Source organism: Lagopus leucura, unplaced genomic scaffold, assembly GCF_019238085.1.
Source record: "Lagopus leucura isolate 7727_CA_CO unplaced genomic scaffold, USGS_WTPT01 Super-Scaffold_100001, whole genome shotgun sequence".
In the NCBI taxonomy this organism is placed as follows: Eukaryota; Metazoa; Chordata; class Aves; order Galliformes; family Phasianidae; genus Lagopus; species Lagopus leucura.
In genome coordinates this window covers 91,419,809-91,437,093 of record NW_024962262.1, presented here as the reverse complement: position 1 = coordinate 91,437,093, position 17,285 = coordinate 91,419,809, and the positions used below count along the sequence as shown (strand labels likewise).

Sequence of the window (17,285 nt, the reverse complement as noted above, 5' to 3'; positions counted from 1 at the left end):
TCGGTATCTGAGGCATACCTCTGTACAGCTAATGAGTTAAAAACCAAAGGAAAATTGCAGCACTTTGCCAGCATCATCCAGAAGCATATGTGAACTGTGGAGAGAGACATACAGCTCTCCATCTTTCATGCTTGCCAGTAAAAGTAAAGTAAAACTTCTTTTCTGTTTTGGTCATCTTCCTCCCTACAGATGTGTCAACTCAGTGCTCTTAACTATGTTTTGCAGCTAGAACAACTGTGTTGAGGAGTCTCTTCAGCCTGAAAAGGGCAGATATCAAGGACAACCCTGGAAGAATTTCTTTAACTGCCTGTGGAGTTGCTACCATGCCCACTTGGAATGAACACTAAATGGGGATCAGAAACAGGTTGGCCTCCATCAAATGAAATCCTCAGCTACTCCTTTCCAACGAGACTCAAAGCAGACATCAGATGTCCAAAGTGCTAATTACTGACTTGGATTAAGTTCCAGGCAATTTAGCTGAGCTTTCAAGGGTCAACTTGTATTTCAGGGGGATTTTTTTTTTCTTTGAAGTTTTTTTGCAGCGATAGAGTCTCAAATCAGTCAAAAGAGAAGCACTTACGTGATCAGCATAGACTGATTTTCCCGATCTGTGGATGAGAAAAAATGAGACAAACTTAGTGGGCTCTACTTTTTGCTTATTACCCTTGCAAATCAGCACCAACTAATCCAGAAGCAGTCCTGAAAGAGACGCATAGGATCACAAGAAATGGTGATGGAAAAGAAAAAATAAGCCCCATGTAGTCCAGCTTTGAGCAGTGCCAATTCTACCCTTGCCCTGAATCTCCCTCTTGTGTTTTATTCAAGTCAGCACTAAACATCTGAATCATGAATATTTCCTTATGTCTAGGAAACAATAAAATAGAAAGTAATTTCCTGTCGGCAAAACATTCATTTCTTTACTCCGGTGTAGGTTTCTGCTCACACCTGACCCCTTTGCCCTGCAGTATGCAACAGCACAAGCAATTCTACTGCTTGTTAACTGACCCTTCCTCACTATGTATTCTTGTTTGGTTAGCTATGCTACTGAAATAAAGTCTTAAAGCCTTCTTTCTGGTAATGGGCCTGAGCAGAAACAAGCATTTATAAGAACAGTTTGCAATCAGTATGTTAACAATCTAGTTGAGCAAATATGAAATAATACCACCTTCCTGAACCATTGTATCTAAATTCCTCTTCTCTGTTTTAACTCCAGAGATCCTGACCAGCTGCACATTGGGCAGCCTGGCGATATTTCACTCTTATGCAATAAACAGAGCACCTCTCTGCAGCCACATACAGACCTCATCTGCCCCAGCACCTCCTATCCTCTTGCATTTACCATTTTATGAAAACCAGGGTGAGAGCAGCGTGTGACTCCAATTCTACTGGGACTTTCTCGGCAGACTCCCAGTGGAAGCACATCACTGCTGCCCCCTGCTGAAACCCCCCCTTTTTTTTTTCTTCAGTAATTTGAAAGCTGGGGTGAGATTTTGCAAGACAATCTGGAGCTGGTTGCTCACAGTAGGCTCTCAGCCACGAGGCAATCAGACAATGCTGATCCATAGCAGGTTCCTGGGTGCGACATGTGCACAGCACCCTCCATGGCTGCCCTTCATTAACCTTTCAATATTTGCATCTGATGAGCATCAGAATGAGCTAGCTGCTGCCAGAACCTGCACGATGGGCAGGAGAGAGAAAAGAAAACACAGTAATTAATACAATTATGGATGCAGACTCCCAAGCTCCTGTTGCTTGTTGAGTATCTGCACATTTGGTGTGCACTGCTCTCTCTAACGGCCATCTGGTATCAGTCACGTCTGCTAAATAAAGCAAAACTAAATTTAAAAGCAAGGAGCGCCACTTACTACGCAGCATGTCGTGGTATGCGTTATCAGCAATGGAGAAGATGTGAGGAGGGGCTTCTGAGCGCCTCTTGCCTTTGTAGGCAGCAACAACCTCCGACTTATAGACAGGCAGCCACTTGTAGGGGTTTATAGTCACGCAGAACAAGCCTGAGTAGGTCTAGAGAGGAAAAACAGACAAGGAAGAACAGCCTCTCAACGAATGAGAAAAAGAAATCTGAGTAAACCAAGCAGAAACTGGTGTTGCCAGCTTTTATCAGACTTGGAATTCTGGTTGGAAGTTTTAGAAATTCATATCAAAGGCTGAAATAGCAGTCTGCTACGTGACTTCCTATTGGCGATCAATGACATCGCTATTACAGATATTAATCACAGAATCACAGAATCACAGAATGGCCTGGGTTGAAAAGGACCACAAAGATCATGTAGTTTCAACCCCCCTGCTGTGTGCAGGGTCGCCAACCACCAGACCAGGCTGCCCAGAGCCACATCCAGCCTGGCCTTGAATGCCTCCAGGGATGGGGCATCCACAGCCTCCTTGGGCAACCTGTTCCAGTGTGTCAACACCCTCTGTGTGAAAAATTTCCTTCTAAACCTCCCCTAACTTAGTTTAAAACCATTCGCCCTTGTTCTATCACTATCCACCTTCAGAAACAGCCGTTCCCCTTCTTGCTTATATGCTTCCTTCAAGTACTGGAAGGCCAAAATGAGGTCTCCCTGGAGCCCTCTTTTCTCCATGCTAAACAAGCCCAGTTCCCCCCAACCTTTCTTCATAGGAGGGGTGCTCCTGAACCGCTTTCCAGAGGGGGAAAAAAGTGTTTCTAAGGTGATGATCAGACAACCTGCCCCTTCGGCAGAGCAGAGGAACAGCAAGGAGATCTACATCTGATTTTATGCCTGGCTGCCCAGCAAGAGCTGCTTCCTCTTGAAAACAGTAATTATGAAATAAAAATCACAGTTTTTCTATTTGAATTCTATTCTTAGGAAGAGAAATCTGGGAGAAAGAACTATTCTTAGAGGAAGAAGTCTGAGAGAAGCAATCTGTCATTACCAACTTGCTGTGAGCACCCTAGGAACAACTTCAGTTGGTTGGTTCAAAGAGAAAACTTGGACCAGGTTGCCCAGAGAGGTGGTGGATGCACCATCCCGGGACACTCTCAAGGTCAAGCTGCGTGGGACTCTGATCAACCTGATCGAGCTGTAGGTGACCTGTTCATTGCAGGGGAATTGAACTAGATGACCTTAAAAGTGTCTTCCAACTCAAACCATTCTATGATTCTGTGCAAACTTCATAACAATGCTCTCCAAAGCTGTGGAGCTTTTTCAGCATTTGGAAAAAAAAAGTAATTGGTAACCTATCTAAAGTAATCCATGTTTATAGTGATTCTTTGGGCTTCCTACATCAGCCCACAGAACACAGTTCCAATTGTAACTCTAGGGAATTAGTGTTAGCTGGTAACTTTTCAGGTACTCAGTCTGGGTCCAAGCATAAAACTTCACAGAAACCAGATACTATATTGGCATAAACACAATATGCGTGTAGATTATTGAGTTAACAAATCCAGGAGCCTTCCTCCCAAAATAGCATTTGGACCTGCTTCAGAATGCCCCCGGTATGAGTCCTCAGTCCTAATTTTTAAGAGAAAAAAAATCCAACCTATAAATGGATTAAAGCAAGATGACAAATGTCATTTTCTGACTATAACGATCTGCAAGACATAGCTGTGTTTTAGGACACACATGTTCATACAGGGGTTATTAGATGAATCCTGAAACTGTATAACAATCATAATTTAAACTGGATTCAGTCTCCCCCATGAAAACCACAGACCTGAATAAGGATTGGCTAGAAAATTTGTAGATTGCCTTGACTGACTTCAAACACAGTTGGATGCAGCGCACTGAAGGCAAAAGTTTGGTCCCATAAAAACTGATGCTACCCAAGCTTGTTCTGGTGATGACAGAAATTATGTTAATGATGCCATGGGAAAGATACAGAGTGAGGAATAAAGCCAGAGCAAAACAAGGCAGATGCCAGCTGACTGAAAATGAAAGGAAGAAAATTACAGAACTAAAGATAGAAAGGTTCCTAGTTAAAAGAAGTTATATGTGTGCTCTAAGCTTGAGGCATTGTTTCTTAACAAGGAAATTGCTATGCCTAATAATGTCATGTATTAATATTAGAAGTAGAAAAATAAAATTGGTTTCCCAAAGGCCTTGACTGCTGAAAATATATTCTATGACCCCTTTCCCAGGCAACCAAGGAAAAACAGAACTTGAAATCATCTTATTCACTTTTGTTTGTCTATATTCATTCAAATCTACTGCAAGAAACTTCTTTCCCTTTTCAGCAATTGAGCCCTCAGTTTTATGGCATATGCAAGTTATAAGCTGAACGTGAAGAGCCTGTGTTCAAACATCATAGCACTTGAAATGCATGTTTCCAAATACACAAAGCAGGGACCCTTACATAAATCATCCAGTTGCTGTAGCGCTTCCTCAGGTTGTACAACACAGATGCCTCATTCAGATGGGTCAGCATAGCCATGTCCTCAATCATGTCAAATTTGGGAGGGTTCATTGACTGCACATCATCTTCTTTTATAGTCATGGTCTGCAAAGACAGATAGAGTATAGCAGGTCTAGAAAACACTTAGAATTCCAATCGATTCCCCTCCTTAGAAGTAAATGTATTATCTCTCTCGGTGAAGGTCCTCCCACTCAATGTGGTCTAAGTAATTCCATTTGTTTTCACAGACGTAAACAGAAGCAGGGAAGGCTGAGATGCTACAGGTAAGGAGAGTGGTATGGCTGTGAAGCCATGAGATTTAGCTCTAAGTGTGGAGGAGTTTTACCTCCTGCCTCCTCCTAGGATTCAAACCTGGCTTGAATGGTCGCACATCTCTGCTTGCAGTGCTTTGCAGAAGTTGATATGCCACCAAACTCCTATTTTTCTCATGGCTGTTTCTTATTTGTCATCAGCTACTGAGGCTTCCTGTGCACAAGCTATTTCACAGATGATGTGAACCAGGCAGCAGAGCTTAAACTGAGCCAGGTTTGTTCTGGGGCTTGCTGCTCAGCCCACCTTAGTCATGGGTCAGACAAAAATGCTTCCATACCCGTCCATCTGTTGTCTCAACAGTCACTTTGCCACCGCTGGTTTCTGTAATTTCAGCTTCAACATAAGCTTTCTTCTCATCAGGAACCCAACATTTTTTTTTCCCTGTGAAGTTAGGGAGAAGAAAGGCTCACAGACTTGTGTAGAATAATAACAGCATGCTGAACTGGGATTGGTAGGGTTGGTTTTACCACACAAGCAGCACAAAACCTCGGGGACCACAGCCAATCATAAAGCTGAGGGAGCTGCGTGCCAAAACAGAAGGTGCGGGGCTCACAAATGTTGTCTCTCCTTTGAAACCACCACTTGGCTTCCCTAAATCCTCCCAGCACAAGGTGTCACAATATTTCACAAATGCTGGCTGAGTCTCAGCCTCCAAGGGAAATTCATAATCACTAGCACTGATGTGCAGACGGACGAACCGAGATCCAAGCCCAAATGAAGCTGTTCGCTAAAAACCTCACACCAAACATTGCTAACTGAATGAGGAATTCAGCCCACATTATTTGCCTGCCAGCTATCAGATTTAACCTTATTCCTGATACTCTCCTGAAGTTTGTATTGAAAAACAGCAATATTAATAATTCACACTGAGTTACAACTGCTGCTTTTTAGAAGTTTGGAGTATCTGTGCTAGACTTCAGATGGCTCGTTATAGCCACTACTCTCAACAGAGCATTGCTGTGGTTGGCATATTTGCTCTTACTACTACACCTCAGATCTCATGTAAATGCATTTTGTGAAAAATAACTCTTGGAAAGCTAAAACCTAGTACTGGTTTGCCTATAAAATGTATAAATCAAGCAGATGGAGACATCTGTTCACATCACTGAAATCCTTGCATTATCAGAACATCAGTGCATGATGATTTTCTCTCAAATGGACAAAGATGAAGAAGCAATCTCTCTCTTATCAGTACCATACAAATACATCTTAATTCTAAAACTAGCCAATTCTTAGTACCAGTTGATAGACTGCTTCTCTTCAGCTCTATCAGGGGCTTCTTGTAGTTCTGCAGGAAAAAGGATCACAAAGTTGGTTGCCAGCTGCCTCAGAAAGCAGCAATAACAACAGGGCTTTGCATCCTGGTTTGTTCTGCATTTCCCAGATATATTATGGATGCAACCCTTATCTGGGTTAGCTGGCCACTGTCACCTAAATGGTACTGCAACTCACCATCGAAGGCAACAGTTTGTGCCATCATCAGCTCCTTCTCACTCTTTCGGAGAAAGGGAGCAGCCTCCCCGAATTCCGTCATGTCCATCATCTTGGCAAGGTTTTAAGGTTGTACAGCTCAAGGAGGAGAAAGAAAAGGACCTGGTCTACAAAAAGAAGAGAAAAAAATTGTATTTCTTGGACCCAGAATGTGGCAGGTGGCTGATTAAAATGGCCTAATTTGAAACGGCAATATCGCCTGCAGATTTGTGGCTTTACTGCACCCTTAGCTAAACCCTTGTCCAGCTCAGTTTAAAGCCAGCCAGATCCTGTGTGGTTCAAAACTCTGATACTGGTTGCAGTTATCTCTACAGGAGAATTCAGTCTTCTTATGGCATGAACGTTGCTTGAAAGCAGCAGATGAAAGGCACCACTTGAAGCTGTGACTCTGAAAACCCCACACCAGACCACACCTCAGATCCTCCTGGGCAGCTGCTTACTCGAAATGCCAGCACAAGGCTCCAGGGACACAGCCCCATGCTCCTGGTGGAGAAAGCTGCTGCTGGAGCTGGATACAGCTGGTGTCCCAGCAGTGCTGCTCTCAGATGGTGCCCTTCAGCCTGGCAGAAACCCAGGGCTCACCCACTGTGGGTATCCCCGTGCAGCAGGGCAGGGCAGAGGGCAAACTGCAATGCTGGAACAATGGCTTTGAAGTTCTTCACATTAATCCGAGTTCATTACTCCATCTCAATGCCTACAATGCTTGTTTTCTCAGATAACACAGCCATGGTGTTTAGGGATTTCTTATTGTGAAAGAAAGGCCAGGGCATGCTCACATAAGTGCAACTGATTTGCTGGGTTTCTGAGCATTAAGGTGCTAACTGGTTATCCTATTCTTAATTCTATCATTTAGAGAGCATAGACAACTCAAATCAGTGATGCTTTATATGATGAAAATTTTGTAAGTACAAATCATCTTTAAGGAAAATTAGTCTAAGCAGCTCTATCCAGCTTTTAGTAGGAGTTAATTTGATTCCTGTGTCCTTTCTTCAACAACTGCATCAATGAGTTGACATACACACACAGGTATGTATAAAAATGTACGCACACACATATAGAAAATACTCAGGGTGATGCCCACAGAACATCCAGGGAGTTCCATTGCTAAAAGGTGTCCAACTCCTTCCAGCTCCCTTCCCCAGTTTAAGAATTTCAGGTATTCTCTCTTTCAGTTCAAGATACTATTTAATTACTATCTGAAGCTTCATAAGTGACCCTCAGATACTATCTTTTCCCTTACTCTATTTATTATCCAGAACAGCTGAAAAAGTTTCAAGAACCCTCTCAAGACAAACACTGCAGTCTTTTAAAATTTAATTCAATTACTTCTAAGAAATTGCTATAGATCTAAAAGCTCTTCATCAACGAAGGCAGTTCTTTTTTCCACAGCATATTTCTCATGAGGAGTGCAAAGACCTAAGACAGCAGAGCTATCTAATGTTTAACACCCATCCCTCTGCCCCTGCCACCCCTGCCACAGTGCAAGCTTAGGATCTTTGAGTTTGGGTCTACATAAGCACAAATGTCAGCAACTATTTTAACATCATCTGAAATGAGCAAAATTCCCTACTGGAAACAACTCAAAACTGGCATGGCAAAGTCTCTCTCCCATGGGGAGTGTGTTTAGCTCAGCTCTGATTGGGCACAGAAAGGACATCACACATCTAAACAGAAGAGCGTTAGAACTTTCCACATTAAATATGCAAAGATAAGAAGTGCCACTTCAGTCATTACCCCTAGGATTCAGGAGATATTCTTACAGGTCCAAATATAATAATCCAGACCTTTCCTGTGTAGACCCACCCCATTTGCAGACCACTTTGGGACAACTGTTCAGCTATACTTTCTGATACAATTTTGTCTTAATATATATTTAGGGCTTACCAGTATGGCAAGCACTTTATAAAGCAGGGTGTAGCACAGTGCTGCTGCAGATGGGAGAGAATCGCTTTTTCTGCAGTAGTCTCATGCATCAGGATTTAAGACAGAGCCCAAAGCCCACTGAAGCACTCAACAAGCCAATCCATTGAAAGATATGAGAAACTGGAAGTGCTTGGCTTATGGTCAAAGCATCACTTGCAAAAACTACTATAGTGAGGAAGGACAAGGCAGAGCAAAAGACATTCACTTTCCTTGGTAACGCCTACTCTCTTTAGAGGGCCAGAATTGTAACACAAAGTTAAGTGGCACACCCAGAAGTACCAATAATTTGGTGATGCATTCAAGCTTGGAAAGGAGGGACCTTGTCTTTCTCTACTGTGGCTGTTGGAAGAACTACCACAGTGCTGGGAGCTCATCTGCCATAGCATCAAAAACCATCATTGTTTGCCTTCAGACGGAAAATCAGTAAATCTCCAAGGGTGGGTCTAAAGAAATCCTTGAAAACACAGTCTGCTTAAAATTATGAACTACATAAGTCATCATCATCTCTTGCAGATGACAGAGAAGACGCAAACATGACTTGCAACTACTGGTCAACCAATCCACTCAGATACACGATTACAAGTGACTTGACACTGTCCTAAGTAGCTGACTAAATGAGTTCACTGGTGTCACAAAAGAAGCACCTATTTTCCATCCTATTATTCAAGCAGCAGCATCACAGGACAACCGACACAGTGCTATAGGTTTAGAGGTACAACTACTAATAAAACTTAAGCCCCTTGAAAAATGTATCGCACCGAAACTATGGCAAAGTGTTAGAGCACAGCTGGGCACACGCATTCAGAAGTGAGAGAGGTTGGTACTCACCCTGCAAAGCACACACAAAGTGTCACCGCTCTGCCTGGTCCAGACTTTATATACACCACCTCAAGGTCACCAGCGATGGCTTTATAAAGGCATTGGGCCTTTCCTTTATGCCTATATTTGTCTGTCGGATGAGGAGACAATGCTTGAGCAGGGAGCACGCGTGGCCAAGGGACAGAAGGAATGCCAGAGGGGGAGTGCTCTGCGCCTGCTGCCCCTTGTCGCTCCATTCCTGATCCATGACTTCATGGGAGAAAACTTCCCTGCCTTTCCACTGTGTTTGTACAGGAGCAAGGCTTGCTTCCCCGCATGCCTGAGGGTTTGATTAGTGTTGGCCTGGGGAGGGAGGAATCAAGGTCTGCACAGATGTAACTCACCTAGGAAGTGAGAAGCAGAACTTCTTGTGCAAGAAGCAAGTGATTTTAAAGGGAATTTTGTAATGTGAGCCAAACAGCCTTCAAATAACAAAGCTAGGATATGCATTCTCAAATCCCAACCAAAAATCTTAAATCCCCTTGCTGGGCCTCAGAGAATAACAACTAAATCTGTTGGCTTAGGTTTGAAATAAACAGTTATTCTGCTGCTTATAAGAAAGGCGAGATGGAGAAGGTTTTTAAGAAAACATTGATTCTGCCTGGAAAGTGAACTACAGGTAACGAATAAAGTAAGCATCAATTTTAGTGAGTGCTTTGCTTCAGAAAACTTATTTATGAGACTGAATTTAGGTCTTATTATTATCAACTCATTTTTCCTGTTAAACAAGTGCCGTAAGTAACACAGGTCTCCTTTCACCTTAGTACATAAAAAGCAAAATAACTGACACGTTCAAATCGATTTGCCTTTACCAGCTTGGGTAGATATATAGGTTTCTTTTGATTCCAGCATAAACTGAATATAAAAGCTCAAAGGAAAAATAAATACTGTGGGCAATATTTATTTTCCACAAGGGAATTAGGGTTCCATAAAACTCAATTCCAAGGAAGAGGGGAGAAGCAGGGAGGGAGCTTACCTACAGCTTCATTGAATTCTTAGATACCCACAGTAACAAATGGTTTTGTTTGTCACCAGGCAAGAAGAAAAATATTTGCATACCAAATCTGCTATTTTTAAAGCTGCTGCCTTGAGGACTGGGAGATGATGGGTTGCACAAAATAATTACAGAAGAAATTGAGGGATTTGTGGATGTGATGGACTTAAAGACAGGAGACTGAGGATCTGAGTGCTTCAGTGACCTGGTATTTTTAGCGTCTGGGGAATGCAACCAAGAGGCAGAGAATAGCTACTGCTTCACTAGAGAAATGCCACCTTCAGAAGGATATAAGCTAAAGAGAGGGCCCTCTGCTAAAGCTCAGGACGAAGCTTTCAATCCTGAATTAATCTGTAAAAGCAACCCAAGCTTGTGCTGAAAATGAGCTGTGTGTCACACTCTGGCACTCGACTGGTGGTCAAGCTCTTCTCATTTTTGCCCTTAAATCAGCATCACTTCCCACCCTGCTGCTTTATAAGTACTCAGTGCTCTGTAGCATGGATGTATTTTGAGGTTGGATTCAACTGTTGTTTTTATACTTGACAACAAAGGAAACAGAGCTCACACTCCCAACTGAAGTGAAAAGTGAGTGACTCTAAAGATCAAAGAGATGCTCCCAACCACGTAATTCAAAACGAAGTAAATTATGTGCATCGCCTGGATTCCAGGATACTGTTAACCTGCTGTCAGGGCTAAGAATATGATTATTTCAAGCCACAAGCACATAGCACACTGCTGCTCTCTCCCTCTTGCTCCTTCCTAGCACTACCAGCAGCTTTACTTCTAAGCACAGTATTCCCATTACCACCTACTTCGCGTAGAAGGCATCTTTTACAAATACTCTGTTATCACTTACGTGTTTTCTGTTCTGCAAACATTTAGCTTCTGTCAGCCCTGCATGAACACTGCAGTCTCTCTCCCACGCCTCCTTTGCTTTTCTGGGGCTGTAAACAGCTGTTTCTGTAGCTGATACCATTGCATTTTTAATGCATTTGTCACTTAAAAGGGACACAAGACAGCAGTGGGTCAAAATGTGATGAATTTATTTTCCTTGCTGACCTGGTGTGAATTAGCCATGCACATGCTATTCCTGCCTTTCTGGAGTTTATTAGCTTTGTGTTAATAAGAAGCAGAATTCACAGTGTATTTCCCCTAGATTACATTTGTAGTGGTGACAACCAAAGACACTTGTCTCTCGCAGGAGCTACTTTTAGAAAGGTTAATGCTGGTCACTATTTCTAAGGAAGCAAGGGCCTTTGATAAGAAGTGCTTGTGACAAACCTATTTTTAATAACGCTACATATTGGAAAAGAATGTAATAACATTTATCAGCTCCAGACACAGATAGTGTCAATAGCGTGGCCTTACACAGAAAAAGTGACACCGGGGATCCATAAAAGACCAGTTATGAAACCCTTTCCATTTTATTAGAAAAAAATCAACGAGTTTACTGTCTTATGATGAAACTGGCCTTTAGACAAGTGTCTAAAGCAGTGCAGTGCAATAACCTGTTACTCCTGAAGAGACGGATCAGTGAGATAGACGAAGAGGAATGCAAGATATAGCTGCTAGTAGAAAGCATCTCTGAGCCGCTGTGCTCTGCACTGCTCTGTAAGCGAGCAGGAAGACTGTCCATGAGAAACCATACCTAAAGTGATAATCATAGCTTTTTTGTGGTCATTGATCCTTGCTGCTGTTTCAAGGGTACACGGGAACAAATAAACTACCTAGGTACTCTTTGAAAAAACAAGTCATCCACACAAGAATGCTTCTGATGGAAGGAAAACATGAGCACCACATCCAGCAGCACATCCAAGTCCATGCTGTACGGGCAGACACATTTTCTCTAGTGAAGAAACAGTTTAACTCTTCAAGCTGCTGAGACCCCAAAGAGGAATTAGGAGGAGTGATAAGCTTAATCTTAAAAATAGTTATGCTCCGCTACATCTCTAGAAGATGAGAGAATTGGCACTAGCCATTCCATTTGAAGTTTATGACTGCCAGATTTGGGTTATTGGAAGGGGAGATTTTATGGTTTGTGTATGCCTTTTTGCCCCTTCTACTGCAGTACATACTCAAGCAGTGGGCACAGATGTCTGCATTCTAGGGAGGGAGCAGTAGATCATCCTGTTTCTTTCAGGATGATCATTTTAGGTAGTTTCCTCTGTTTAACTCTTTGCCTATAGTGACTGTGTGGTGCACAAGTTTGCCATCAGTCGTATAAAGGAAGTGTAAGTTTTTATGGAAAACGTCTTCTTCCATGCCACTGGACTAGGGGAAATTATTTCTGAGCCAGCCACAGAAATGTTTACGTGCCTTTTGAACCACTGAAACTCATGACCTATGGCTATCAGTATGCAGATCCCTGAGCCCGAGTATCTTCTCATGCTTTGAACTGATAGAAGCCACTAGCAGGGGACAAATGCAGGAAAATGCATGAGACCAGCAGCTGGGTTGTGGAGCTTGGCTTGCTTCCCTGCTGGATGTGCAGCATCTGAGAGCTGTCACGGGTGCCTATCCCTGCTGACATGTGGCCATCACACTATCACTGGGATGTTTGAATAGGTCAGGGCTCTAATGGGGAGCACATCTCCTGGGAGCAACACTGGCGGCACCCAGAGTGAGGATTATTTAGTACTAATAAATCAGCACTGGGCTGACTGAGCCCCACGAAAAATAAGAGAGGTGAAAAACAAGAGGAAGTGAGCCTCAGAACATAATTGGCCTTAGCTCTTTGGCTGTAGAAATGTGCTGGGGAAGGGAAAGTCTATCACATGCCTTCCAGAAGTCGGCATTCCCCCTCCTTCCTCCAAAAAGTTTCCAACTGCCCAGTTTCCAACCTTCCCTGCAGTGAGGTCAGAGCCTGCACAATGGCATGGCTGCAGAACTGCTGTGCATCCTTTTGCTGGCCTCCACACGCACCCATTGCTTTCATTTAGTTCCTTTTCCCCACTACCCTTTTACACTGCTCTGCATTATTCTTAACCCTGGGGGAAGGCAAGGAGTTAAACACCTCAATAACATACGGAATTAGTTCAGGTTAATCTTTTCAGTATTCATTAACTAAGCATTTATTTGCACAGCATGTCATTAGAATTCCTGTAGCCCACTCACCAGTTTTATTACGCGCTACTGAAGCTTCTAGTCTGAAATGCTGTAGCCTTGATCAAGGCAGAAAAGAAAAAAAAAAAAGAGTCATCAATTTCTCTCAAGGGCTGTATTAGGCAGCCCAAACAGGAAGCAGGGTGCTGCATTGGGCAGCCAGCCCGGGACTTTGATGCTTTCTCTCTGCTCTGCAAATTACATTTCCATGTCAATATGCAGCACTGCCCTCAGATACTTGGAGGCCTTCAGATACAACATATCCCAGCGCTCAGTGCCAACCTCCTGCAAGACAGCCTCCCTGTCTTCTCTGCGCTGCAGCCTTAAGGATATAGCCTAGGTTAAGTGAGGTAGAGACGGGCATAGGTCTTGCTGGTTGCCCATTTTTGCTGCTGTTTATTTTTCAAAGGAGGTGAGGAGGAAAAGAAAGAAAACTTTTCTGCCTCTCTTTTTTTTTCTCTCTCACAAGCAATTTTTCAGTGTTTTGCTTCTGTAACTCTGCCTCTTAGCTCGACTCCTTGTCAAGGATTGTTTTCTATCTTGCTGCCATATTTATCTTATGCCAAAAGCAAACTACACAAAAAAAAAAAAGCACCAACAGTTCAATCGGGGAAAGAATTGCTTTGCAGAGATACTTAACATTAGAAGAGCTGAGAAAATAGACCCTGTGTGATGGATGTGACACTAAATAGCAAGGAGCCACCGTGGGAAGCCAGCTGTGTGATTCCTCAGTATTTACATCCAATAAGCAAAGATAAGATGCTTTTTTCTTGCTGAACTGATCACCTCAGCTAGGAAGCAGCCAAAGATAGAAAAAACAAACCTGGGTTTAAAAAAAAACCTATTTCCAGAAACATTGCATCCTGCCATGGTCCAATGACTAAAATTGACAGACAAGAAACATCAAACACCTCCAAAAATGGACATACCATCCTTCTCTGTAGTGGCAACCACTGTTTGATGTGCATGTATAAATATATATACTTCAGTCTGTGTATATTCAAACACACACATATGCATGCATACTTACGTGAAAAAAAAGTTTATCTTCCCACCTTTCTCCTCCCAACTGTAGTGTTCCACACTTACAGCTCAATGCTTGATAAAAGGGATTTTTTTCTGCAGAGATAGGTACTGACATAGAGAACTGATCATAGAATCATAGAATGGTTTGGGTTGGAAAGTACCTTTAAGATCACCTATTTCCAACCCCCTGCTATAGGCAGGGACACTTCCCTCTAGAACAGCTGCTCAAAGCCCCATCCAGCTTGGCATTGAATGCCTCCAAGGAGGGGGCATTCACAGCCTCACTGGGCAACCTGATCCTGTGCCTCACCACCCTCACAGTAAAGAATTTCTTCCTATTGTCTAGTCTAAGTCTACTCTGTTATGATGCTAAATCTACCTGTTATGGTGCCATAACAAAACATCAGCTGAAACTGCAGCGAGGTTACATGCATTGCTCTTCAGCCATTCCTGTTGGAATAGAACTGATTTAAAATTCTTTTTTTTTTTTTTTTTTTAATTTAAACATGCATTATATCTTCAAAAGGAAAAAACGAAGGAGGTGAAAAAAAAAAAAAAAAAAAAAAATCAAACGATGTACTTGAGATGTATTGCACAGAGCCAAGGTACCTGCCACACACACAGCTTTAAGCACTTCGGTATTGCAATGCTCCAGAAGAGAAAAGCAAAAGAAGAAAAGAAATACCACTTCTGGCAGAACGAGGTAAAGACTGACTGCTGTGAAAACACTGAGCAAGAATGGAACTTATGCCCTGCATCAGAGGGGACCTCTGAAGCCTTGCATTAAATACTGTAGCTCAGTGGCATGGAAACACCAAACAACTCATTTGACAAGACCACCAGCCCAGCTGAGTAACTTGTTAAATTTTCATCAAAGTTCACCCAACAGGAAACCTCAGGCTTTGATCCAGCACATCCCACAGAAACATCTCACCAGCAGCTCACTCTATTCTAACCTATTTATTTGCCAAAAGATCAATTGGGAACAGCCTCAATTCATAGGGCTGCATCTGCACGGCCCCGTGTGCAAGGCTGTTGGTCTCACCTCTCCCAGTGCTGTCCTGTACCTCTGCCATTATCCCAGTAACAGTTCCTGCACAGCAACAGCTGACTGTTTTTACTGGTGTAGCAGAGAGAAATGTATATCGTTTTTAAAATCGTCCCTGACATTTTTCAGAGAATCCAAACTTACAGCAGAAGGCTGAGCTGCAAAATCTGACACAGAATTTTAACAAAAATATCGGCTATTTTGGGGTATGAAAACATGTTATGGAAAAAAAAAAGAAACTTCATAAGGTGGATTGTTCTGTCTCTTGCTTGTGAGGATACTCTGGTTCTGCTGGAAACTCTGGTCCTTCTTGTCATGCTGCAGTTGGTAAACAGGGATTTTTCAGAGCAGAAAAACCCCACTTCACTAGTCACCTAAACATGCACCAGAAGAACGTTAGAGAAGGAATTGCAAGACAATTTCCATTGCATTTCCAGCATAATTTACACCTACACTCATCCTTTACTGACATGCCTTCATCCTTCACAATGAGTGATCCTTAGACTAATCATAGTCACAGAATGGCCTGGGTTGAAAAGGACCACAAAGATCATACACTTTCAAACCCCCTGCTGTGTGCAGGGTCGCCAACCACCAGACCAGGCTGCCCAGAGCCACATCCAGCCTGGCCTTGAATGCCTCCAGGGATGGGGCATCCACAGCCTCCTTGGGCAACCTGTTCCAGTGTGTCACCGCGCTCTGTGTGAAAAACTTCCTCCTAATATCTAACCTAAACCTCCCTTGTCTCAGTTTAAAACCATTCCCCTTTGTCCTATCACTATCCACCCTCATAAACAGCCATTCCTCCTCCTGTTTATATGCTCCCTTCAAGTAGTGGAAGGCCACATTGAGGTCTCCTTGGATGTCATGGTGATATGAAAATTATTCTTTCTAGAAAAGAAAAGTTAATTGAAGCAAAGGTAAGGGCTGCATCCTGATTAGCAACAAGGTGTGTAGTTCCTGCTGCTGTGGAGTTACAAAACTAATTGCCTCCATAGAAGATGGATTAAGCAAATCAACAGCAAAAGGCTGAAGAGCATGACAGCATGCTCAGGGAGCTGCAGTCTCCATGGTAAGACACTTCTGACCAAATGAGTTATCTCTTGGTCTAAAGAGAAGTGTCTTTAACAGTGTAAAAGCAAATGGCAAGCCACTCTTGCCAGACTAGTTTATTCTGAATCAGGGAGAAAATCAAGATGTGAAAGGCAGACTTTACATTTTGAAAGGATAAGGAGCAACAGCACTGAGTGGCACTGTTGTTCAAAATAGAATAGGCAAATACAGTCAAATATAATAGCAAACCCATTATAATTCAAGCTACAGCACATTAAAATTTGACTCACTGTACACTGAATACACAGACTTGAATTGTAGCTACTTGCAGTGATCTCAACATTATAATGAATACACTTGAACTACGTCCAGTTTTCTATTGCCACATAGGGGGGTGTGGGCTTGGAGTGATTAAAAAAAAAAAAACCAACAAAAACACAAACATTCAAATTGGAATGCAAGCTGAATTTATTTCAAGAAGAGAAGGAGTCAGAAGGCAGATGTGGATCCCTTCCACTTAGCTAATGAAACACTGAGTCTGAGCCCATCGGTAAGCACCAGCTTTGTCCCATGGCCATTGAATGCAAACAGGTCTAACTGATTTGAACACAGGGAACGTGTAGAGTTCAAAGAGGAAAGAAAACATTAACCAGAAAGGAAGCAGTCCTTCAGACTGCAGCTTCAATAGTTTTAGCAAGCATTACAGGCTATAAAAAAAAATTTGAAAGAGCACTTTCGTACCATGTAAAAAAGAAAGGTTGCAAAAGGGCAAATGGTACAAAACCCTCTGCTCTCTTTCCATTCCCCATCTCGCAGCCTGTTTGTTAGCAGTAACAACATGCGACATATCACACAGGGCTCTGCTGAGATGAGCTCCAGACCTCTGACACTAAATCACTGATAAAGTCATAATGTGGAGGGGGAAAAAAAAAAAGGCTAAGTCTCTTCACAATAACCAAGCCTTGGTAGCAAGTAATGGCTGCCTTAATCCAGCTGTCTCCATTAAATGTCTCCCACCACTGTTATCACAACGAGAGGTGAAAAAGGCATTAGCAAAGGCAAGATATTTTTGCTCAGCACTCTCTG

The 17,285-nt window shown here is 42.7% G+C and overlaps 1 protein-coding gene across 1 annotated transcript in view; it reads right to left on the bottom strand.

Annotated features, from left to right (window-relative positions):
- MYH15 (myosin heavy chain 15) overlaps positions 1–9,043 on the bottom strand; it is a 46,324-nt gene extending 37,281 nt beyond the window's left edge. Inside the window, exons 1-6 of the mRNA XM_042866811.1 lie at positions 8,947–9,043; positions 6,157–6,302; positions 4,982–5,085; positions 4,333–4,476; positions 1,866–2,022; positions 581–608 (exon numbers count right to left, since the gene is read on the bottom strand). Of these exons, the coding sequence (XP_042722745.1) occupies positions 581–608; positions 1,866–2,022; positions 4,333–4,476; positions 4,982–5,085; positions 6,157–6,247 (524 nt within the window). The 5' untranslated portion in view covers positions 6,248–6,302; positions 8,947–9,043. The remainder of the gene's footprint in view (positions 1–580; positions 609–1,865; positions 2,023–4,332; positions 4,477–4,981; positions 5,086–6,156; positions 6,303–8,946) is intronic.
- Positions 9,044–17,285: the final 8,242 nt, after the last annotated feature.